This window comes from Scleropages formosus, chromosome 10 (genome assembly GCF_900964775.1).
Source record: "Scleropages formosus chromosome 10, fSclFor1.1, whole genome shotgun sequence".
In the NCBI taxonomy this organism is placed as follows: Eukaryota; Metazoa; Chordata; class Actinopteri; order Osteoglossiformes; family Osteoglossidae; genus Scleropages; species Scleropages formosus.
The window spans coordinates 29,218,165-29,243,297 of record NC_041815.1 but is presented as its reverse complement, the minus strand read 5'-3'; the positions used below and the strand labels follow the sequence as shown (position 1 = coordinate 29,243,297).

The 25,133-nt window shown below is 48.4% G+C and overlaps 1 protein-coding gene across 3 annotated transcripts in view; it reads right to left on the bottom strand.

The window, feature by feature from the left end:
* The window catches only part of dync2h1 (dynein cytoplasmic 2 heavy chain 1), a 98,996-nt gene that overhangs the window by 10,497 nt on the left and 63,366 nt on the right, over positions 1-25,133 (bottom strand). For all 3 annotated transcript variants that reach the window (XM_029255351.1, XM_029255352.1, XM_029255353.1), the window contains 9 exons: positions 21,877-22,037; positions 21,126-21,251; positions 17,519-17,629; positions 16,565-16,720; positions 14,740-14,815; positions 13,753-13,964; positions 12,910-13,014; positions 3,482-3,598; positions 400-609 (listed from right to left, as the gene is read on the bottom strand). In XM_029255351.1, the coding sequence (XP_029111184.1) occupies positions 400-609; positions 3,482-3,598; positions 12,910-13,014; positions 13,753-13,964; positions 14,740-14,815; positions 16,565-16,720; positions 17,519-17,629; positions 21,126-21,251; positions 21,877-22,037 (1,274 nt within the window). The remainder of the gene's footprint in view (positions 1-399; positions 610-3,481; positions 3,599-12,909; positions 13,015-13,752; positions 13,965-14,739; positions 14,816-16,564; positions 16,721-17,518; positions 17,630-21,125; positions 21,252-21,876; positions 22,038-25,133) is intronic.

Below are 25,133 nucleotides of genomic sequence, written 5' to 3'. Positions count from 1 at the left end.
CACCTCCATCAAACCGTGAAGTTTAATGGAGACAAACTCATTTGATCATTATCAGCCTTCGCCGAGTTTAATTGGGAAAAGAAATTGGCCGGACTGCGAAGGACGTGATATGGAGCAGACATAGAATGACAGGAACTCAATTAGTCTTGCTGCCACTGCGGGACCCCCAAGGAGACTATGGGAAACTCCTGATGCACATCAGTACAAATGCTCTCCGAGACCTATTGCGGGTGAACATACGTCAGCTAACGTGCATACAACTCCACCCGAGAGACGCTGTCTGCTGTTGGTAATGGTGGAGTTGTGGTGAGCGTGGAGATGAGACACCAGGTAGGGCGCATGCAGACACGCTCAGGTGCGTATGCGCACGTGCACACACTCACACGCAAACACACATACCTCCTGGTTGAGCAGAGCCAGGCCCAACTTGTGAACCTCAGCTGTGAGCAACGAAGTGCCCCGGATGACCTTGCTGAGCGCCGCCAGCGACTGGTGGATGCTCTGGACCAGGCGGATGACGTTGAACTGCTCCAGGACGATGAAGGACAGCACGGGCGAGCTGTGGTTCTCGCTAGGGGACGCCACCTTCTGGTGGATCAAGGAAGAGCCCTACAGAGAAACAGGCGAGGTCACACCAAGGGTCCAGATGCATTTATACAATCAAGTGCAGCCCTTTTGTTCTGTTCGTGTAAAGAAAAGAAAAAAAAAAAAAAAAAAAAAAATCAGCCCCTGTTGAGAAACACCCGACGTAGCACAGAAACAGAAAGAGCGGAGAGATTCCTCTTGTGGTCGTCTGATGAAACCCGGCGTAAAACCACTCTCGTTTGCAGACAAAAGACGAGTCACGCCGCTACCCTGTCTATTTATTGCACAACTAAAAGAAATCAATTAACAAAACCCACATTTTGTTCATGGCCAACAATGGAATTCAATCACCCCGCCGCCTCTCTCCTTCTTCGACACTCAGTCTCCATTGACGTAATTCGCACAAGATATGCTAAGTAGCGCAATGAACTGGGACTGCGAGTGAATAAAAACCAGCATGTTGGCGAAGTCTGTGCATCATTAGCGGGTTCAAGCTCATTTCGTATGAAAACGCCAATTAAAGAACCGTATTGCCTTGGTGCTACAGTTAAGCACAGCGGTGGCTTTGCGGGACTCGGGCTCCGCCAGCCTCGCGGCTAATGAGGCCGCAGTCCCGCCAATGAATAATGGAGAGCACTACGTCTTTCCTAGGGGACTGACTGCCTTCATCACGTGCCAGGCAACCGGGGTAGTTTGTCCGCACAAGAGACATGCAAAACGTTTCTGCAAAAGTGCAAAGAAGATGCTCAAACCGATGAGTTCGCAGAGGAAGCCTGAGCTGCTGACAGCCGAGAAAGGCGGCCTCGCACGTTAACGAGGTCCACCTCTGACACGTGAAGAAGCATCGTTCGGCGATGATGAGTGTACGTAAAACCTGCTCCCAAGATCATCTTTTAAACAGGTCAGACTCAGTTTAGCGGCTATTTATGGAGATAAACTGTCAGACGTTACACTGGAGTTTATTTATTAATTTGAAGTTAATTACTAAACGACCATCTCTTTGGCACAGCGTTAATGTGGGAGAAGTACAGCACACTCAGTCCTGTCAGTTCGGAGACATATTAGACATTCACTACTATTCATTTCACTCACACTTTGTTCTTCAAATAAAGCTACTTACACCGATTTACCCACTTACACATCATGGTAATTTTATTCTATCAATGCAGGGTAAGGGCCTCGATCAAGCTAGCCACCGTCGGAGGTGCAATTTGAACCCCCGTCCTTCGAATGCAAGACTGCAGCTTTGACCGCTGGGCCACCGGCTGTCCTACGCCAGCACAACCTGGGGCCGTTCGCCAAGCAAGCTCAGGTAAGATGGCAGCAAAGTGCAGCATCGTTCCCCTCCTGCTTTCAGAACCACATCTTCGCTGACCTCTGACCCTCCCCCTTCCAAAAAGCAGCTCTCTTGAAAATTCTAAATGCGCTGATGCAAAAGGAAGAGAGAAAATGGCTGTGGAAAAGAGGAGAAGCAATAGCCAACGTGAGGATGTGAGCAAAGCAATAATGGGAGGAGAGTTATTCCACAACGTAAAAATAAAGTGTTACGAGAGGAGTCGAGGACAAACAAATGCTCAACATAATTCTTCCATTTCCACCTTTGCGCTTACACGCACGTCCGGGTCACAGAGAAATCAAAGTCATTTTAGCTATTTCACAGCTCAGGCATACAAAAGTAAGTAAAGCAGCGACCCTGTTAAAATAATGTGATAGTGACGCTTGAGACCAGCGGGAAACACAAAGACATAATTTGGTGGCGATTTCCATTTTTCGCTGTCGTGACGTTCGCCATCACTCGGCATCCCCACAACCGATGCAAATTTAATCATAATTTACCAACTCGTCACATCATCTGCAGTGTGCAATCAACCCTTAATTATTAAACTGTGTCATAACTACCAGTATGAAGTGAGGTGTCAGCGCTTAAGAGGCACTTAAAGCAGCACGCAAGTCTATGAGGCACATTAAAGTTGTATTTCGCCCCTAAAGTGACATCTCCTGTATGAAAAAAGATTATCCGTAGAATCCCTCGGAAGTAATTTTTAAAAAGAAATAAAAGAAACAGTAAAAGAAATAAATAATTTTTAAAAAGCTCAAGCTCTTCACCCCCCCACCCCAGCCCCAGCCAATGGAGGGTCACCCCACTGGAGTGCTGACGGCCAATTACAGAATCTTTAACTGTGTGCAATAGACGGCTTACGGGGGGACGACACATATATAGAGGGGTCATTTTTACCATGTAAGTTCAGGATAAGTACCTTAATCAAGGGCATTTGAACCCAGGTCCACTACACTACCTGCTACCACCGGCAACCACTGACTTATACATATGTACATATATGTAATTAACATATATATATATATATATATATATACACACACACACACACACACACACACACACACACACACATATATATATATACATAGCAAATAATACACATTACTATAGTTATCATTTATGCTTCACTGAGTCCTCCACAAACAGGCCATAAAATACTGTTACTAAGTGTCCACTGACAACACCATCATCCTTGAAATAATGACATACAAATATAATAAACAGGAGAAGAGACCTACTGGAGCTTTGTGAGGCACAAGACGCACAGCAACGTGACGGAGGGACTGAGCTGAAGAGAAGTTACTTTTTATATGAGCATAAGCAATAAGATATTGTTCTCTTGCCAAGGAATGGAAGACATTTAAAAAAGAGAAATTATATAAAATATTAAAGGTGGAGGGTGAAGTTATTCTGATTTGAATGATGTGGTTTCCAGGCAACAGCACACAACAGTGAGTCAGTGGCGGTGAGCGGCTGAAATGGAACATCCCACGGAGACCCCCAGAGCTGTGTGTGTATGTGTGTAAGAGAGAGCGAGAGAGACCACCACCTCACCTGGTTCAGCTTCTTCCACAGGTTGAGAAGGGGCGACAGGCCGCTGGACCACACCTCTCGGTCGAATTTGGACCCGGCCGTCACGGGTCGGCTCAGCACCCGTAGCTGGGCGATCACCTGGGGCGAGAGAAAAGAGGTGTGTGAAGTGTGTGTGTGTATCACTCACCTGTGCCACCAGGGAGGAGCGCCACAGAGAATTTAACACCTACACTCCAGGTCACATTTGGGGAGGGCAGATGAACACCATTCATTCTGTGCCACTGAAGAGTCGCTGTCAAAGCGTCACAAATACAAATGTCCTTGTGACAAGCCGTATGACTCTGAGAGTGAGTGTGTGTGTGTGTGTTTTCGAATGGCGGGGGCTCCTCCCTCGGCCTTTTCACTCCAGCTCTGATTGATTTCTACTCCCCACGCAAAGTGCAGCAATACGCCGCTTCATTTTCTTCCCACCTCTGATAAATTGGTTTCATTTGCTTTGGCTTAACCTTGCGCTAACATGCGATTCATCAGGCTAGAGTGAGTGTGTTTGTGTGTGTGTCTGCGCGCGCGCGAAAAAGACGTTATGGGATTCGAACCGGACAGATTTTTATAGTTATAGTAGGTATTTGACGTGGGTGTGAAGCGCAAACAGAGGTCGATGCTGCAGACCTGCGGCTGCCTGGGAAAGCGGCCCCCGGTGGAGAGAGGATGGGGTCACGATGAACGACATGGAGGGATGATGGACGAATCCAAGTTCACACATTACGAGCCCATTAGAAGCAGCGCTCGCTGTGTGCAGCTGTCCAGTGGGCGGAGACAGAAGCGCCGCAGTGGGGGCTCAACGAACCGCGGCCAACGAGTCATGGCTGCGAACGTGATCTGTGACCGCGTCGAGTGAACCTCCAGTCAGAGCGCTTGTGGACCGCACCGGCTGTAAAAGTCACTGAGGAGGATCGGGACAGGACTTTAGGGGTTTGGCTGGGAATAGTAAAGTGGGCGCAGTAAAGAGGAAGGAAAAAAAAAAAAAAAAAACAGCCAACAGGCCATTAATGTGGAGGGGATGAAAGCAGCATGACGGTAAAATGGTGAACGATGGGACGCAGGACAAGCACTTCTGGATGTTTCCAGGCTGCATGTCTGGACCACGTGTGGACTGCAGCTCCCGGAGGACAGGGGACAGGACAGCAATGACCTGCAGGGCCATGCCGGTCAAAACAATTACAGTACGGTGGTTAGAGACACTACCTTCGAACGACAAGGATCCAGGTTTGAATCCCACCTCCTGCTGAAGTACCACTGACCAAGGTACTTGCCCTGTTCTGATACAGTAAAAATGACCCACTTGTATAAATGGGTAAATCACTGTAAGGAGATTAACAGTGACTTTGGAGAAAGACGTCAACTGTATTAATAAATGGAAATATATTTATTTGATTTCTCTGCTAGAGACAGAACAAATGTGTCTCCGCTAAGGACACACCGGATTCTGAAGGCATCGTCACGGATGTTGGTGCGAGAGGAGAGGGGGTGGCAGCTAGCAGGAGTCCGTCATCATGGAGATCACTGCGACAGGAGGGCGGGTCGGCCCCTACCCTGCTGTCGCCCTGCCGCTCCTACAGCGACACCTCCACCGACACCCTGCAGCGCGCCATCACCCGAGTGAAGGATTGAATAAAACATTTTCAGTGCCGCGTCTCACGCTATGACTGCGTTTCACTCTTCAGCTGCCGAGGTTTTCATTGAAAAGAGCAGTTTCCTGTTGGTGTTTTTACCCTCAGTTCCAAGGTCTTAAGCCCACGTCCTTCCCTACAACGCGGGCTGATGAGCCCAAGTGTCCATCTGGCAGGTTCGACGCCCAAGGTGGGACCGCACCTCCATATTTGCACCCCTTTCTGAAGACGACGGTTGTCTTCTCCTCAGCTCCAGCACTGAGGCATTGCTGCTTTCGCGTTGATTATTATAACTGTACCACAGTTTACTACACTTTACATTTATGCTTAATCGTGGGAACAGCTTTACTGAACAATCGATGCACACAAATGTCTAATATTTGACTCGCAGAGCACAGTGAGCCAAGTGCTTCTTTAAATACGGCCTGTTGGTCCCACTGGAATCACTCAACAGTGCCGGTTGGACAGGAGAGGGTCTCGGCTGCACAAAGCCGATCAAACCGCGCCCAAACACAGCGTGTACAGGCCACATCCAAGCACAGCGTGTGATGGGCGCAGATCCCCTGACCTACCGGACCTGGTCGCTCCATGCAGCCCAGCAAGAGCGCTGTGCTCCTCATCCACTGGCCTCTTGGTGGTCCTGCTCACAAGGGTCCAGAATCAAAAAGCCAAAGGTACTCGGGTTTGTCTTCAACATAGCTGAATGAGCTCCCTCTGTCCTTCAAAGCTACTGAATCCCCCCCGTATTCGAGAAGGGTTTTGAGCCCATCTCTTCCAGAACCACTTCTCTCCTGATCTCCATAAAGCTGCGCCGAGTCATCTTTCCCATGAGCTTCACAAGCAGCAACTGGTGCGTGTCCTGCTGCTGCTGGACAAACAGACCGTCCTTTAGCCAATCGCGTTTCTGGATCTTTAACTATTCGTCCGCTGATGCACTTTTTGCTCCGAGTTGCGCGCTGCTTTGGAGAAAAGTGTCGGCTAAAAGAGTGAACATTTTATACAAGTCGCACAGAGTAGGGCTGTTTGGGTCCCTGAGTTTCAGTTGTGGTCTCTTCATGGTCTCTTTAGGGGTCCCCCCCCTTTGCTCGTCCTTCCACAGCGCAAGTCAACGTGAACTTGGAAAAGTAACTGGCCAATTGGACCAGTTAAGGTAGAACTCACACCGTGGACTGCCTTTGAAACTGGGCTGCTCTCACCACTACGCCACCTGCTGCCCAAGACGTTCAGACTGAAGGATACCCCCAACATCAGCAGCGGCAGGAGCGTATCTCAGCGAATGAAGCGCGTCATTGCATTAAGACATTCCACGAGGATCCGGCGTCCCCCTCCCCTGCCGAGGCCCATCTCTCTCCACTGATTAATTAATCTATTGCATTAATAAAGTGTAACTTCCCCCTCTTTATCGGAGGAGATTAGCCGGCAGACTAATTCCCTCAATAACCTGCTGCTTTGAAATCCACTCCCAGGAAACTGCGGCTGAGCTGGCTCATTTCCATAATCCCCGAGCCCCTTTTCACTGGCGAGATGTAGGATCGGAGCCACCGCCCTGCTGTTCTGGCCGGTCGTTGCGGTCACGGTCATGGTCGTCAATCTATCGCAAGGATCAGACGTGAACCACCCTCCTCTTCCTCAACCGTCTACCGCTTCCCACACATTTTCTAAAACAGATGGGGTCCCCCATCACAAACCATTTCTCTCGCGCCCATGTCCATGACTGCACTGCGGGAGAACTTTGCATAACCGCCTACAGCATCGCACGAGCAACACTTCTTCTCCCTTTAATTATGTTTTATATTAATTTTGATATAATACAAATATGTTTGCGGGAATTAAAGGAAAAGTTCTGACGCAGAAAAAAAAAAAGTTGCCTTTGCTCGGCTGTTTCTCGATGCTGACATCACTTCCTCACCTACTTCCTCCCAGAGGGACTCTGTGACAGAGAGACATTTAGCAGTCGCAGCCGCCATGACCGGAGTCTCCTCGACACTGCGGTTCCTGGTTCAGAGAGCAGATCGATGGGTGGCCAGTGGGAGTGATGTGACACGGAGTGGCAGGTACTGGGGTGAAACGCGGTAAAGTGCTTTGCACCTCCTTTCTCCTGGTGAGAAGTGTCTCAGGTCACGTGTCAGTTAGGGGCGGCGCTTCACCTTTGAGAGGACACTGCAATAAGACCACAAGCCGCTCACAGTCTTTCAGACTCACTCACACACACACACACACACACACACACACACACACACACACACACACACACACACACACACACGGATAACCAAGGCCAGCAGTCTGACAGCTGAGAGGACAACTTTCTGTGAAACGTCACCATAGAAACCGCGCAATCATCCTTCAGTTCCTTTAGCTTTGGAATTTATAACCAATCAATATCTGGCCTTTACTTGGGGATCAATAAGAGCAATATCACCAGCATGCAGGCCGTCACCTTCCTCCGACTGATTCCCAGAGACACCGAGATCATGAGTCAGCTCCATAACCCACCCGCCTTCCCATACACATCTGCACAGATGGGTACAAAGCAAAAACTGCCAACAAACTGAAAAGGCGTCAAAAATCGGTGAAAACTTCTCCAGTCCATCAACTGACGGTTCCCGATAAACCGGGAAGCGACTCTCCTGTAAGAGGAAGAGTCTCTGAGGGGGAAAACTTTGACTGAGCCCCAAACATCATACAACACACAGGAGTCACACGTGTCACCGAAGTCTAGCGTCAATGTCCAGTTCTTCATAAGTGCTGGACGAACATTGAAAGCACTTACAGCACCAGAGTAAAGTGAGAGTCCACTTCTTGGACGCTCGTTTATTTGCATAAGGAATTCGACCCACAAATGTGTTCGGGACATGAGGAGCCGTGCCGCCCCAGCTCCTCTGCAGCAGTTCTCACACGCGCGGGACACTGGTGTGCGGCTCTGCTTTTGCTCATGTGCGCATTGATCCTGTTCAGGTGTAAACCAGGCTGCCCGGGTGAACTCTCACTTTTCACTTGTACTACATAAATGTTCCTCTCCGTCATCCTCCACCTCCACGTAACACCTCAGGTTCCAAGTCAACGTACAGTTGTTTCCTGTGCTGCAGGGTAAAAACCATACAATTAGACGTCTTTTCAAATTTCTCATGCTTTTTATGTCTTATTATTATGCTCACAATAGTGAAATTTGTGAGATGTGTGGGGTAAAAGAAGGGATCAAGGAGCCACATGTGAACCCGAACACCCTGCTCCAGCTCTGCGCCACAGTTCTTTATTGGCCTTTCTTATTTACACCGTGCCGTAAACAGTCCTGCCAGGTAGCTCCGAATGCCCAAAAGCAAACACAAAAATACTCTGACTCAGTCAATCGTTGGGTACTTGTTGACCCAGGCATTTGAACGAACCATCCTGCTCACCAAAGAGAGGAGCTGTCCGCACCCTCGTTGTTCACATTCTGCTGAATGGGAGAGTGAGTCTGTCTTCTGCTCTGTTCCCATATGGAAAAAACCCCGCTGCTCCCTCCCTCTGGGCCATTTCTCTGCTCAGTTATTGAGGAAATCCACCTGCTGCGTGGCACTCCGAGAGCGGCTCGCTTATATACAGCCATGCGCCGCTTAACGACTGACCCCATGTATGATGGTGGTCCCACAAGATTGTAATGGAGCAGAAAAATCATCGAATAGCAACGCTGTCGTAGTAAAGCAACGTGTTGCTCTAATGTTCATGGTGGCACTGCTGTAAACAAACCTACTGCGCTCCCAGTGATATAAAAGTATAGCATATACAATTATATACAGTACATAACACTTGATAATGATAATAAACTCTTATGTTACTGGTTTACGTATTTATTATACTGTACTTTATCGTTATTTCACAGTGTACTCTTTCTACTTATAAAAAACAGTTTACTGTTTCACTCCGAAGGGGTGGGGTGGCGCAGTGGTTTGGACCGGGTCCTGCTCTCCGGTGGGTCTGGGGTTCGAGTCCCGCTTGGGGTACCTTGTGACGGCCTGGCGTCCCGTCCTGGGTGTGTCCCCTCCCCCTCCGGCCTTATGCCCTGTGTTGCCGGGTAGGCTCCGGTTCCCCGTGACCCCGTATGGGACAAGCGGTTCTGAAAGTGTGTGTGTGTGTGTGGTGTGTGTTTCACTCCGGCAGCAGCGTCATAAATCTTATGTTTACCTCTCTTGACTGCATCGAGGCTATACCATCTAGGTTTGCATAAGTACATTTATATTTAGTTATGTAGCAGACACTTTTCTCCAAAGTGACTTATCAGCCCACACACCTTATTCACCACAGTGACTTACACTACTTACAAGGGGTCACTCATCCATACATCAGCAGAACACTCACTCTCTGTCACTCACACACTATGGAGGAACCTGAACAACATGTCTTTGGACTGTGGGAGGAAACCAGAGCACCTGGAGGAAACCCACACAGACACGGGCAGAACATGAAACTCCACACAGACTGAGTGGGGATCAAACTCATGTCCTCTTGCACCAGCCAGGCGCTGTGAGACAGCAGCGCTACTCGCTGTGCCACTGTGCTGCCTGTCATAAGTACCATATGATGTTCGCATGATGACAAAATCGCCTGACGACGCATTTCTCAGAACACATCCCTGTCGTTGAGTGACGCATGTCTGTATACATTTACATTTATTCATTTGGTAGATGCTTTTCTCCAAGGTGACATACAACTCAAAGTAAACAAAAGTGCATCATGCTACCAGATGGAGAGATACAGATACACACGCTTCATTCTCAAAGAACAGTCGCTCGAGTCGGTCGAGCCAGTACCACAGTTATTGCAGGCTCACGTTGCACCAGTAGCTGCGTATAGAACTGATACCGAGCCGCTTGTCCACTTCCCGTCACATGACACTGGTGCACTTTTCTAGTTTTGAACCAACTCTCTGGTCTTAGGTTCATAAGTTAGGGAATTTACTGAAATACAGCATGAGGAACTACAGTTTGCCCGCTGTCGTCCCCAAGGTGCCCCAGGGATCCTCTTGACCTCGCTTTGTGTTGGTGTGAAGGGCGACGGGCCGTTTGTCATGGCAAGTTTTCCTGCTCGAGATGCTGCTTTAGGCCGAAGTCCCGCGAGGACGACGGCCCCTCATTAGCAGCAAGCAGCTGTGTGTTTAAGACCTTCTGACAGAGAAAGACTTTAACCAGTTTTAATCTTACACCAGCATGAACAAAAAATCTTTCAAGGAGAAGATCTAAGGGAGTCTTTCATTCCAACCGGAAATTCAGAGACTATTTATATTTTCAACACTCTAACATCTAAAACATAACTGCATTCCTGTGGAGAACAGCCATTGTTTCAAGGCCTTAATCACGGGGTGGGGGGAGATTTTTTTTTTTTTTTTTTTAAACAAACATTTGCACCTTCATCCATTGATGACAATTGTTTATTCAATAGAGGGCTGTCGAGGTACAGATTCTATCCTGGAAACACAGTGTGTGATGCAGTGTACACCCTAGATAGGGTGCCAGTGTATCAGAGGGCAATTGCGTGCATGCACACACACAAAAGCTAGGTTGAGGGTCACTAGTCCACTTGTCTAGAAACACATGTCTTTGGACTATGAAAGGAAACCAGAGCACCAGGAGCATGCAAGCTCCAAGCAGGACTCGACTCGAACCCGCAGACAAGAGCTGTGAGGCACCGCTGCTTGGAAATGACCAGACATTTCAGAAGTTAATGTTAAGTGAGAATGGAGTAAAACACAGAACTGCCTTGACAATCTGTAAACTAAGACTATGATTCATACTCGCGATAAACCCACCGACCGATGAGCTCTTTGTCATCCAGCTCTTTTCTGTCTTCATTATGACGTCATGATCACTTTGGCGTCGCTTTTAAATAGGTCTGGCTGCAATGAAGTGGGATGGAAAGGCGATGAGAGATCACTGGTATTCCTCGAGAGATTTCAGAACTGCATCACGAAGGATTCTACCCCTTCCATTTTTAACAGCACTGATTCAGGTCTAATACCCCTTCCCAATGGGTTTCTACGGCAGGTAAACCCCTCCACGCACGCAGTCACAACCGTGTGGTCAGTGCGGCTACTGCTCCTTCGTTTTGAGGATGCCTCCTTAGGCTTCCCTGAAGAGCTTCAAGGGGATGTTTGGACTCTGGGCACAAGCTGCTCTCAGCACATCCTCCCCAGATAAGTGTGTAATTAGTTTGTGGGGCGGATGCGAGGCGGGACGCCGGGCCACTTTGTCTCTGTCAACACGTTACACAAACGCTAATGTTTCCCTGGGTGTGCCATTAATTGTGGCGAACAGAGGGATTTTTCTGCTCTGACTCACTGGCCCAATGGGACCCCCCTGCTGCCGGTGTCACACCAACACCAGCCGGCCATCTCCGGAGCACTTTTCCGTGTTTTCCCAGCACGATGGGTAAAGGCTAATTTAGCGGCACCAAATGGTTGTTTAATTGGGGATCCGCTGTCCAGGGAACACAAATAATAGAGATGAAAGAGTCGCGTGTGTCCTGAGGGACAGTGAAAAGAGCAATGGACTAAATACTGGCAATCACACGGGGCGCAGGGTGCTCTCGGACACCACCCAGCACTACCAGGTGGAAAATGATGCACGGTGACAAAAACATCCTCCAGAATAATGAAGATGTGCTTGTGAAGATGACCAAAAACTATTTTAAAAAAGTACACTGCTTTGCATAATGAACAATTACTATTATTTATCTGACACCTCTCCAGGTGTGTACACTCACCTACTTACCAATTTACCCATGTATACAGCAGGGTGATTTTTAATACATCAATTCAGAGTAAGTACATAGATCAAGGGTACTACAGCAGGAAAACCAAACCAAAGCCTGAAGAAAGAGGCTTCCTTCTGAACTAAAGACTTTCTGTTAGATAATGTATAAGAATTAATGTTTAAATCATCTAATTGCATTGATCCGGCCAAATCCTATTGGATCTAAGCTGCCAAATCGGGCCAAAGGAGGCGCAAGAGACAGAGGAAGAGGCACAGCAGAGATGCGGATCACAGCCACAACCATTTTTTCCCCCCAAAACTTCCAAGCCCATTGTTTGGAACAAAGTACTAATTAGGATTTAATGACTTACTGTTCTGACTGAGAAATACATTCCAAACACAGCAGTTAAATTTTGAATGCTGATAAGCGAAAAGGCTGAAATTCAGCCAAAATTTGCATTTTCTCAGTTATACAGCAGACGGGTCACTGTTCTAATTTGTGCTTGCAAGCTCTCGTACGGAGAATCAGTCAAACATTTCAGGTATAATACCATGCAAAAAGAGACCAATGAGAAGACGTGACGCCAAGCGGTTGAGTGGAGTCGCCTCTGCCTGGCACACAATGTATTCTGGGAGAAAAGCAGAGCGCTCCAACCGTAAACTGACAGAACAGGATTATTGCCATTACCCAGTGCAGTTTTCAATCTGCTTGTCTAATAGTTTGTGCCTTTATGTGTCAAACTGGCTGCATGAGAACACACCTTCCCCATAATTCAGTGCTTCTTGGGAGGACAGAAACCCCACCCTGCCGTGCATCTGGCCCTGTTCTGCAGGAAATATCTGTGCCCACCTTCACAGGCCTGAGGCCAACATAGGGCTTCCTGCTTGAACGCTGCTGTGGAATGTGTTTAGCTCAGCGCTTACCTTCTGGGAACTTACTCCCCGACCCGCCCAGTCCTGGCCCGAGCCACAGAGGGTGGAAGGGTGGGCCAGGGAGAATGAGGAGGACAAAAAGGAGGGAAACAAGTGGTCCTCGATATACAAAACCTACCTGGCTGCTGATGATGCGCTGCGATGACCTCTCGATGTTGGCCGGGAGCCCGAAGAAGGCAGGCCGATCGTCTTCAGGCAGGTTGTCGATGATGCTGCGGTAGTCCTGAAATTCACCAGTACCATGTTAGTGTAAACGTAGTATTTATTTCTTCAGCGTGGACTCAACACGAGGAGCTTTGCAGGGAAAGTGGAAGAGCAGAACTGAAACAAAAATGTGTTTAACTTCTCCAATGTGGGCTGTGTCCACATTTCACTGAAAAGAAACATCAAGAGTTATCTGGGTTTATTCGGACAATTTTTTTTTTATCTGAATAAAGTTTTCCTTAACTCTCCTCTTACGTTTATCTGACCCTTTTGTCCAAAACAATTTACAAAGTTAAGCTACACTGACTTATCCATTTATACAGCTGACTGATTTTACTGTATCAATGTATTCATTTAGTGTAAGTCATTTTAAGGGGCAGCAGGTGCTTAGAGCCGCTGCCTTCGGATATGAATCTCACCTCCAGCTGCAGTACCCTCGAGCAAGGAACTTATTCTGAATTGCTCCAGTAAAAATTACACAGCTCTTTAAATGGGTAAACAGCTGTAAGTAGCTTAACATTCTAAGTTGCTTTGGAGAAAATCATCAGGTAAATGAGTTAATGTAAACGTAAGTCAATTTCGAGAAAAGGGTCAGATGAATAAAATAAAAACGTAAAATCTAAATACCGAAAAAATAAAAGTGAGCATGAGTTAAAAAAGGAATTAAAATGTAGAGTTCAGAAACTAGACTATGCAGACTCATAACACATTCAACTGGGGCAGGACTGAGTCTCGAACCCGGGGTTGGTCCACTCACCGTGATGCTACAGGAGCTGGGCAGGTTGATCTGGGCAGGGAAGGCGGCAGCTCTCTTGCCGCGTACTGCGGAGCCCGAGATGAGGTGCGGGTTGAAGAACTGCTCCAGGTAGGAGCGCAGCACACGCAGGTCCCACAGGTTGTCGATGCGGCCACCGTAGATGGCGCTCTCGAGCAGTCCGCGCACAAACTCCCACTGAACCTCCTTGGCCCCTATGAGGGAGATGCGCAGCAGGGGAGCTCAGCCCTCAGCCCTCGACCAGCAGTTCATCGGGGACGTCAATGGTTCACTTGTCATCGTCGACGGTCCATGGTCAAGTACTGTTTGACCGCAGCGTGGCTCTCGAAGTGCTTCTTATGTCGCTTTTGCTATTTTATACACCTCTCCACACAATTTTCCTGCATTTATTTCTATTTCCCTTTTCCAAACAGGGCCCCATGTGGCTTTTTTAAACTAATAACTTGAACGCCGTATGATGTGAGCTGCTGTGCTGTCAGGTTGTTCGCCAAGAAAAGATATCGAAGCTGAACAGGGATTTCGGTTTTACAACAAAGTGTTGGGGTGTGTGGTCCAGACTGGTGGTGTGGGGGGGGTGGACAAATTGATGACAGACAGCTGTGTTCAGTGTGGATGGTTCAGAAGGGAAAGGGCAGCAGAAGGGTGTCACAGCTGGTTGGAGAGGGGGGCGTCATCACTCACACCTGGCAACACCTGCTACAGGTCCAGTGGTTTGAGGAGCGGTTGAGGTGCTCAGCAGCGCAGGAATGGAAGCTTCCTGGACAACGAGCCCTGCAGCACCTTCCCAACCAATGGAGAAGCTTAATGTGTTTGTATTGAATGCATACGGGAATCTCGCACCCTTGCGGCGAGCCATCACCATCAGACGGGCTTCCACAACCGCGTGGGTCAACACACATCACTTTAAGGGTAAGATGTTTTAAGCAAAAATAACTTTGAGGTTGGCAAAGTCTGCCAGGCTTTGCTTACCTTCAAAAAGTCTGTCGATGATCTCAAACCCGGCGCGGAGATCAGAGAGGGAGAACTCATAGAACTTGGTCCAGCCCTAAAACAAGAGAGGGTCAGATAAATAAGAAATAAAGCAGAAACGGGCAAACGTAAAGCAGGACCTTCAGGACACCCTCGGCACGTCAAACACGGCATTAGCACATGTGTGGATGATGCAATGGAGAGTCAGAGGCGAACCAAAGAGTCTTTCTTGCTTCCTCTGACAGCGGGGTGATGCAGTGTGGCTCCCCTAGCCCAGCCTGCTCTCCGTGCTCCCGGGTTAACCGCTCATTGGGCATGCAAATCCTCGGCAAAATTAATTTCTCATTTATTACAATAATGAATTCCAAATGAACCCTTCCTGGCCTTATTTATGCTCTGCCACCGTGTTATCAATCCGCTGCACATCCAACAGCACCATGTAATGGGAATGACCTGGAGGTTAATCCACTTCAGGACTGACAAAATGGGACCCCGTGTACAATATTTTTGAAATAAACATTAAAAAAAAGTTCAGACATGTGTGATATGTGATGAGGCGCAGCAACATCCTCGCGGGTCATCTGTTGCTTGGGAGACAATCTGGTTCAATCTGGGTGACTGGGGCAGGGCAAGGGGCTGGGCTATGGGCAGGGCTGGGTTGCAGTGATACTTGGCTCTGTGGATAACAGCAGCAAAGCAAAAACCTACCAGGAAAGTTAATGGACCAAGAGGGGGGCCTTGTGGGACGCTGCTGGGAAGCAGCTCCTTAGGGGTAGAGCTAAGGTGTCTGGGAGGGGGGCACAGGGTGTTCTAATTTAATTGGCAGAAGTCCTTGGCCAACGCCATGTTCTCCAAGGCAGCCAGGTGAACGCTGTAGGTGACCGGAGCCCTGAGTGCAACATCACATGCGGCCAAAGGTGGGACAACAAGGGAGCGTCACCTTCATCTCCGTAACCGAGGACCCGGACACAATAAACAAATCATGAGCGCTATCAATCCTAGAACAGCTAAAAAATATCAGGAAAACTGCAGGTGTGTAAAAGGTACAAGTTCAGCTTGGCAAAAAGTTTCCTGTTGAGCTCTGCTACGTGAACAAAGGTTCCAGTCACCATCATCCATTTCACCAAGAGAGACAACAGAAGTTAATGAATGAGACAGAATCACTTGAAAGTCTAGTCTGACTAAATTAAGTGTTGCATCTAAAGATTGCATGCGCGCACACACATGTGCGCACACATACACGTCAGCTGCAATTACACTGATTTCATCTCGGTGGCTATTATATTGTCTCTCTTTGGTCGGGCTGTGTGTGTCTGCATGTTTCTTGTTAGTACACAGATGTGTACCTTGCTTTAAGGGTAATGCGACGCGACGGGATAGAAAACACTACAGCTGATATGATTAACACTGAAACGGACCCATATTGCGCGCAGACAGACATGAGGAGTGTGTGTCTGTAATGGTGCAGGGCTGCTGCTCCTGTATGGCATGTAAGTACCATGAACCTCTGGGCTTTCGGGACGTTGTCATGGCATCTCGCTCCTTCGTTCGTGTCTCTGAAATGTTACTCAGAAACTCAGCAGCTAGAGTATGAGGACGGTGACTAAACCCATCAGTTTCCAGAAGGGGTCACACTATTGTACCTTATAGGACTGTCTCTAATTCTAAGTGGCTTGAGAACAAAGCAGTGACTCTGAGTTGCTCTTTGTGTGCATGTGTGTGAGAGAGAGAGAGAGAGAGAGAGAATGAGTGCGTGTGATTGCCCTGCGATGGTGTGGTTTCCCTCCCGGGGTGTACCTTGCCTCGCACCCTGTCCCCTTCTGACCTGTGGGATGTAGTTGCGGCGCTCCTGACAGATGGCATGGAACCAGGCCAGGCAGAAGAGGGACTGAGAGCGGGGAGGCAGCCCTCCCTTGCCGACCTGCTCTGGGCTCCAGGACTCATAGGTGCGAATTAGGTTCTTCTTCAGTCCTGGGGGAGCCTGGTGGTGGGGGAGGGGTAATATTAAACGTTAACAATATTAACAATATTTAATCTAATTTTCCAGGACCTGCTGTTGGACCTTCTGATGGAGCTTCGTAGCCCAAGCTGTCAGAGTGTGACAACGTGAAGTCACAAGGTGCGGAGGGGTATGTCTGTGCTGGGTGCGGCTCAGGAATACGGACGACAGCTGGTCGTTGTGTAAACATTTACATACATTTACTTTTATTCATTTAGCCAATGCTTTTCTCCAAAGCAACTTACAACATTAAGCTACTTACACTTGTACCAGTTTATACAGCTGGGTAATTTTACTGGAGCAATTTAGGGTAAGTACCTTGCTGAAGGGTACTACAGATGGAGGTGGGATTTGAACCGGTGACCTCTACATACAAAGGCAGCAGCTCTAAGCACTATACTATGCCAAATAAATGAGGACACAGCTGATAATGGACCAGTATCTTTGTCACTCAAGCATCTGATAACCCCAGACACTGATACTTTTTTTTAATAAACAAACATACTGACAATCATGCTGTAAAGAAATATACTGTACACTCTAAAACCGAGCAAGAGGCACCTTCAAGGCCACAGCGGACAATAGACTGTAAAGAAAGGGGAACCACACAAGCAGAGTGTTGGGAACCTTTCTGCAGTCGCATCAACTGCCCTCAGTCTGACAATCACTGTAAATGGCAAAGAAATCAGTGCTGTGTGATTATTGAAATGGGAAGGCCTCTCTTTTACTCTGGTACGTTACCAAACTTCCTCGCAGGCTGCACCTGGCCACAGCATTTACCTCGTAAGTGATCTTGAGGCTCGACTGCAGGAGGACGGGAGGGAATTTGGCGTGCACCTCGGTCGTGAGCCACAAGCGGAAGCCCGTCTTCGGCTGCAGGACATTGAGCTCCTGAGGGGGACACAGAAAGCAGAGCTTCAGCGAAATGAGCCGGCTTCCTTTTCTTCGTTCTGTGGTCTTCCAGAAACTTCAACCGCTCCTGTCGGCTTTGGAGAGCATGTCGAGGACTTCCTGCGGCATCTGAAGAACAACTCATTCCAGGAAGACACAGGAGGGGATCAAGCTCCTGAACCAGTGATAAATGGCATCTGGTTTCAGTGAATTAGCCTTGAACAACTCAGTCCTCGAGACCATCTTGAAAAAAAAAAGAGTATTTATATTGGCACTTTATATTTTTGATAAAAATTTATTTAAAAATATATATTACCACTTTCTTTTTTAAATACATATATATATTTTTACTGCAATGCAAAAGTGTTGTGAAATAATGCATAAATACTCTTAAAAAATCTCAATCGGTTACAAATGATAAAAATATCTTCAGTGAAATTATGGTATCTGGACACATTTCTCACTGCCATTACTTTTGTTCAAGAGCTTTCCATAATTACAGAGAAAAAACAAACAGTTAAAAGTTTCACTTGTCCATGAGGCCTCATCAAAAAATTAACATTAAAGTTAAGATGATTTGATCTTGTGTTCTCATACCTTTAAAACGTTAGTTTTCTCCATAAGCCCTACAACACCAGGAGTTCTCATCACTGGCTTGTTTATTATTATATCACCTAAGATGATGTCATCACAGCTGCCGGCAGAGTGAGCAAAAACACCAAGGACTCTCGCTACCATAACTGTCGTTCTTACACCTGGCCCACGAGAGCGACCCAGCGAGGGCCAGTTGGTGGACGCAGGTGACCCAAGGACCAGGTGTGGTCGTGTCCCTGGGCCCAGAAAACTATCCTCATTGATTGACCAAATAAAATCTAAGAAAGCCGTGACCACTGAGCCCGTTTTTCTCGTCTGGGGAGGGTGGGAGAGAACACACACCACGTGCCACTCTGAGTGTCTTTGTGCCTGTTTGAATGGACCGACCGCTACCTCCTCCGTATGTGACAGTGTCAGGATGCCGTCACATGTCTCACACTGTCAGTTTAACCCAGAAACCATCTTGTGCCCCAGTTTCCGAGGGGGAAAAAGCCACAGAGACAAATCCCACTCATAATCTTGCTCTTGGCCAGAGGGAACAATCTGCTCGTTCCGCTAAGAAACAGAGGGCCTGATGAAACCACAGCCTCCTGGTTACTTCCCGGGCTCAGGGAAACGGGCGCTGCCTTTTCCCATCATCCCTTCTGGCTGCTGAGCTTTCCAGCTGGCTCCATGGAACACCGAAAAAGTGGGCACAGAAAGAGCCTCTTCAATATTCATGAGCACTACTTCAACGGCCAAAAGGAAACCAGGAGACGCTGATGGAAGCAACGAAAAAAAACATGGACAACAAAGCTTCTGATTATTTCGTTTGCTTAGATGCACAGAAGACGACAACAAAGAAGAAGGTTTACACCGGTACCTGTGGAGCTGCTCCAGGCTCCAGCTGGAGCACAATATTGGGCCATTTCTGCAATGAACCCACAGTAGCACTATATGACCTTTCTCGTGAAATCAATCCTGTCCCTCACGTACAAATACATAAAACGGTGTTTAAAAATTACTATGTTCTGAAATATACTGAACGTGTGTAAAGAATCTGTTGACATTATAGCTGTGGAATTTGGACGTTTAACATTTAAACGGAACCGATAAACTATTTCACTCGGTCACAGTTTGATTTGCTGGAAGGAGAAATGTGCTGCTCTTTATTCCTTGCTCGTCATTTATTACTGCGATGCACTTCTCCTCCCCGAAGCAACATCTCAAGCCCGGTTGGTCAAAATGACCACAAGCAACCGTGTCACTCTGTCCGGCAAACGGGAACCACCGCTTCTGTTCTTGGGAGCCGGACTGGTGCCCGGAGACAGACGTAAAGAGGGAAACACTGACTCACTGGTGCCGAGCCCCTCTTCGACAACTCCTGGCACATCGGGAAAATCCATTACAAACTTTTCACAGGCTCTTCAAACTGTGGTGATTGTGGAAACATACTTGATCAACTAAATATGAAAAACAGAATTTTGTTCCTCCTTACAGCGAAAAAACTGTATTTTATCAGCAGCTGAATTAATTTCTCTTGCAAAAAAGGACCAGGATTACTGAGAGCGTTCAGTTTGCACTCCAAGGACCTGGGGTCAAATCCCCCTCCTGCTCTAATACCCTTTATCACAGTAGTTACTCTGAATTGACACAGTGAAAACGATCATATTGTATAAATGCGTAAAAGTTATCTAACGCTGCCAGTTACCTTGGGCAACAGCGTCAGATGGATAAAAATAATAAAAATAATAAATAACAAAGAGGCCACTTAATGCAGAAATCGGACTATTAAGCTGCTCTTTTTTAAATGTCACTGGGCCCCACAGAGACCCTCCTGTACCCTCGCTCACTCTGTGTCCTGTCCTCTCTTCTGGACTCCTCCCTAGGCTGCATCTCAGTGCCCGCAAGACGCACACCGATCGTTGCAACGTTGGCCGATGCCAGGCAGAAGCAGACGAACTGCTTGTTGTCTGCTGCTGCGGGTCTGACAATGACATCACTGTCACTCCTCCTTGGAGAAAGATTAAGGCCAAGAGTTTTGAGGGAAGAAACTGGAGCCACCTGTGGGGGAGATAGCTGATCCAGCGAGCGGAAATGAGACTCGCACATACGCACGCCCGCACATAGACACAAAGCAAAGCCTCCCAGCCCCATGAGGACTGCACTGGACCTTGGCAGAAACATCTCCAACGTGGCCCAGGAAGGCTTTCGAGGGCGAGAAGGCAAAGGGGTGGTGGCACGAGGAGCTCTGCCGAGGAACACGCACCCTGGGGGATACGAGGGCCCGGGCGAGTCCTCGGCTGCAGGCTTTCCCACACCCTAAGTACACTTGTCTGGAATAAGCGCTGTAACCACCGTGAGGTTGCCTGTCAGAGGCGATAGACTTCAGCGTGACTGCGAGTACAGCCTGAGGTTATTTCCACGGCAACAGCAAACACAGAGCAACATGGGGGGGAAGCGTCTCTTGGTAGAAGCTGCAAAGTCAAACCAGGCTGATCCAGCTGCTTCTCATCAGGTCTCGCTTAGTCATGCCTGCCAAAAGCAAGCAGTCGGAGAAGCTAATGACAATCACTGTCACATCGGCACTCCATCAAGCCTCCCCAGTCAGAGGTCCATAAATTAGGCAGACATTAGCCAGTAATTGGCCTGAAGTTTGTCACCAATAAAGATGATGAAGTAAGGGGATAGACGAGAAGACGGGACCAATGTCTAAAAAAGCACAACGGCAAAACTGAGTATAAATTAGCACGTACGCGGTACTAGTAGAGGGGTCCGATAGGTTCTGCAGGGAAAGAGCCACCTGTGAAGGGCTAACTTTCCTTCGTTTCAGGAGAAGAGACCCTCGAGATCGTAGTAACCCCCGACATTGACACACCACAGCCCCAAAAGAGATGGAGAGCCAGCTGGGTGCAGTACTCACCTTCTCCAGCAGGGGCAGCCAGGATGTGACCAGGTGCAAGTTCTTGAGGCAAAGCCACTCTCCATTGCGAGCGCACTCCCTCAGGGTCTGAAGGGCAATGTCAGCCTGGCCCTGACCCATAGCCAGCTGGAGGGGTCCGTGGATCATGGTTCGAGAGAGAGAGAGCGAGAGAATGTGCTTTGCTTTACTTTTGATGTACCACGGCAAAAGGCAGGAAGTGGTCTTGAGCCTTTACAAGCACCTCTAAACGTGCTTTTGGAAGCACGCGTTACTTCTTTATCAATGAATCAGTGCTACACAAGAGCCCTGAGGTGGAACTCAAGCTGGAGCTACTTGACAATGGCTGGTGCATTAATTAAAACATATCTGCTCTTAGTTATTACTGTCATTTCCTGCTAATGTCACTTGAGGCTGTACGAAGGACGGAGGACACTTAGGAAGTTTAGTAAGTAACATGGATTTTTATGGCCCATCAGGTTAATAACCAAAGAAGAGAGAAAGATTAAAGATTAAAATCAGTTTCTAAGTCAACAGTGGGGCAGAGTAGAGGGCAGAGGGAGGATGAATAAAAGGTGGAGAAATGGGAGGAACAGAGGAGGGGAAGGAGAAATGGGAAGAGCAGAGGGAGAGAAACTGGGAGGGGCAGAGTCCAGAGAGAGGATAAATGGGAGGAGCAGAGAGCACAGGGAGGAGGAGCTCAGGGGAGATTGATACACGGAGAACAGGCTTGTGCAAAGCAGAAGCTCGGTACCTCATGATAATTCTCACGGCCCACAGTCTCTCCGGCCAGCTCCAGCAGCTCCTGAGATGGGTCGGCGCCCGGGGAGATGATGATCAGAATGGGCTCCGTCTCCAGGGTCTCTTGGTAGAGGCGCTTCAGGCTGAGGGGTGGCGGCGAGAGCTCCTTCATGCCTGTCCAGTAGAGGGAGCAGCTGAGACGGTGCCTTAGGTCAGGGATGTCATCAAAGGTGCGAGGTCCACCAGGGTGCAAACCATCGAAAATAGTGACACCTGCCCTGGAGCCTCTATAGGCGTTCACTACCACTGTCCAGTCTCTTCATAAACATATTACCATACAGATGACTGACTCATGGTGTTATGGTGTTTACACAAGTACTGATGCAACAATGTGATAATTAGCCAATTAAATCCTTAATATGATTCATGTGACAGTTCCCAGCATTAAGCCACTGGACCACCAGTGGCAAGACCACGGAAATACCATGGTACACGCCGAAGAGCAGCGCTGAGGACGCGGGTTCAATACCCCCCTCAGTCTGTGTGGAGTTTGCATGTTTCTCCCCGTGTCTGTGTGGGATTCCGGGTACTCTGGTTTCCTCCCACACTCCAAAGACATGCTGTTCAGATTCCCTCATAGTGTGTGAGTGACAGAGAGAGTGTGCGTCTTCCCCTGATGTATGGATGAGTGACCCATTGTAAGTAGTGTATCTAGCAGTGTAAGTCACTGCGGTGAATAAGGTGAATGGACTGACAACCTTACATAGAGATCACTGGAAGTCACTTTGGAGAAAAGTGTCTGCTAAGTAAATGTAATGTAACTGGATGCCACAGAACAGTTCAAGGAGCTCTGGGTAGGCTCTGTATCCTGCACGGTCAAGGTAACACTTGACCTCACTGCTGTGGTGCTAAAAATTTATTGTACTCTGTCAACAGAGTTACACAGTCATCATCTTCTATGCAACTTTCTCCTGATAAACACATAGGTGCAACTGTACACACGGACCTGTGCATAAACGTGCCATTTTTACCACGGTCCTGGATGTTGGCTTATACGAAGGGCCATTGGTCACCTTCATCTTGGCCCTCAACGGCAACAGTTGAGAAAGCACCTCTGGAATCCTTTAAAAACAGTACATCTCACCAAAAGCACATTTCCACCAAAGGCGACACACTCAGATCCAACTTCTGCGTAAATCAACACACGTGTGCGATGAGCAAGCGGAGCAGTGGGGTCTGAGATTCTGCACCAAACAAGTGCTTAGTGTTAAATATCGGCATGAATGAAAAGGCATAACGACTGTTCCAGCTGTCGACTGGGGCTCAAAAACATCACATCAAAACCAATACATCAAAAATCCATAAGTGTTTGAACAAAATAAAAATAAAAAAGGTTTATTTTTTGGATCAGAGACTGAGGATGATTATTCATCCAAGGTCCTCAGGGTCTCCTGCTTGAATGGGAACTGATAAGAGCTCACAGGCAGCAGCCTCTCGTGCCAGAAGCAGGAGGACAAGGGGGAGCATTGGGAGCGGGGGCTGAAATGGGGGATGGGCAGCGGGGCTGCTCTGAGATAAAGGCACAAGGTCAGTGCCGCTCCGTCCGCTGCCTGGGCACTTTCGTCGCTATGAAGAAGATATCTGGAGCCGTGTCAGCTTGCCGTGAGAGATGTTCCGTCTTTGAAGGAGACCCTTTCAACGGCTGGACGACGGGCGCCTCCTCCGGGACCCTTTGTGTGCACCAGATCGCCGATCCTAGAGAAACGTTCTCTGCAGCAAACCCTGTGATGTTCACACTCATCTGACAATCAGCCATTGAGGGTTTGTGTTGAACGGTCCTGTCTGGACCGGGTGGAACAGTGAGATTACCGAAGGCTGTAAGCCGATTAAACTGCCGTCGCTCATTAGCATAGAGCGATACACAATGAGGACATGCGAGTGGGACGCTTCTCCTCATCCACGCCCTGCACGGCGGCAGCATCTCAGGAACCAGGGCCTCCCTTACGCCCAGGACAGGCGCTTTTATTTACACGAGTCAAGGTAGACAGTCCCCCGCGCCACGGTTTGAAATCACCGCTTCCACCAGGTGACCTGGTGACTGTCATAGTACGGCAGAAGGTGGGCTTTGAGGAAGAGACCCGGGCTGATCTACAGGAGACGGAGATGAGAGGGCAAGGGACGGGACAGCAACACCAAGGTTAACAGCTCTGTCTCCAACACTCTCCCTCCACCATCCATCCATCCATCCATTTCCCACCATCAATAACCACTAGTCTGGAAGCATAGGGCGTGAGGCGGGGTGCACCCTGGATGGGATGCCAGTCCGTGAGAGGGCAAACAGACACAGACTAAGCTGGATTCAAACCCAGAGCCCAATAGCAGGGAAGCACCGTGCTACCCTAACCCACTCTCACTCCTGTGTCGACTCCATTGCAAAGAAATCCTCCGAAATGCCACAAGCTGAGGGAAAACGTGGTGAATCTTCTAACATCCAGGACAATTTCAGGGCTCTTCCAGCGACAGCAGAGCCTCGGCGGCTGCACGGGCTCAGTGTGAACGAACGGCCCGACTCCTTGTGCTCCATTTGGGGCTGAAAATCAATTCTGGAGGCACAACTGGGCTCAGAGCGAAAGGAGAAGCACAGACGTATCCTCCCCCCTCTCCCGAGTGCCGTGTCACAGCTCCAGATCCCGTTACAGTCACCCGCTGTGTGCGCACATGACAAGCACTGGAGACACAAATGTGTGTCCGGGATTCAGGACAAACATCTGCTAGTTAACTAACTAATGTACGATTATTTATTTATTCAGCTGACACTTTTCTCCAAAGAAACTTGCTGTCTTAAGCTACTTACACTGATTTACCCAGTTCTACAGCAGGGTAAATTTTAAGTACGTTGACCAAGGGTATACAACAGAAGGAGGTGGGATTCAAACCTGGGTCTTACAAGTGTGAGATGGAAGCTGTAACGACTGCGTCACCTGCTGCCCCATGAATGAGGACAGCAAACACACACACACACACACACACACACACACACACACACACACACACAAAGGGAATTACAAGAACATCCCACAGTTTCCAGCACAAATCAGACTTCATGAATCAGTCGGTTGGTGGAAATAGTCAGCAGCATCTCCCTCCCACCCACCCACCCCCAAGTCTTGGGGCCCTAAGTGATCAATAGTCAATTACAGAGGGAGTAAGTGGACTGCGGTGGCGCTCATTAAGTAGTTCTCGGGGCACAAGCATACGTTATGGGAGAGC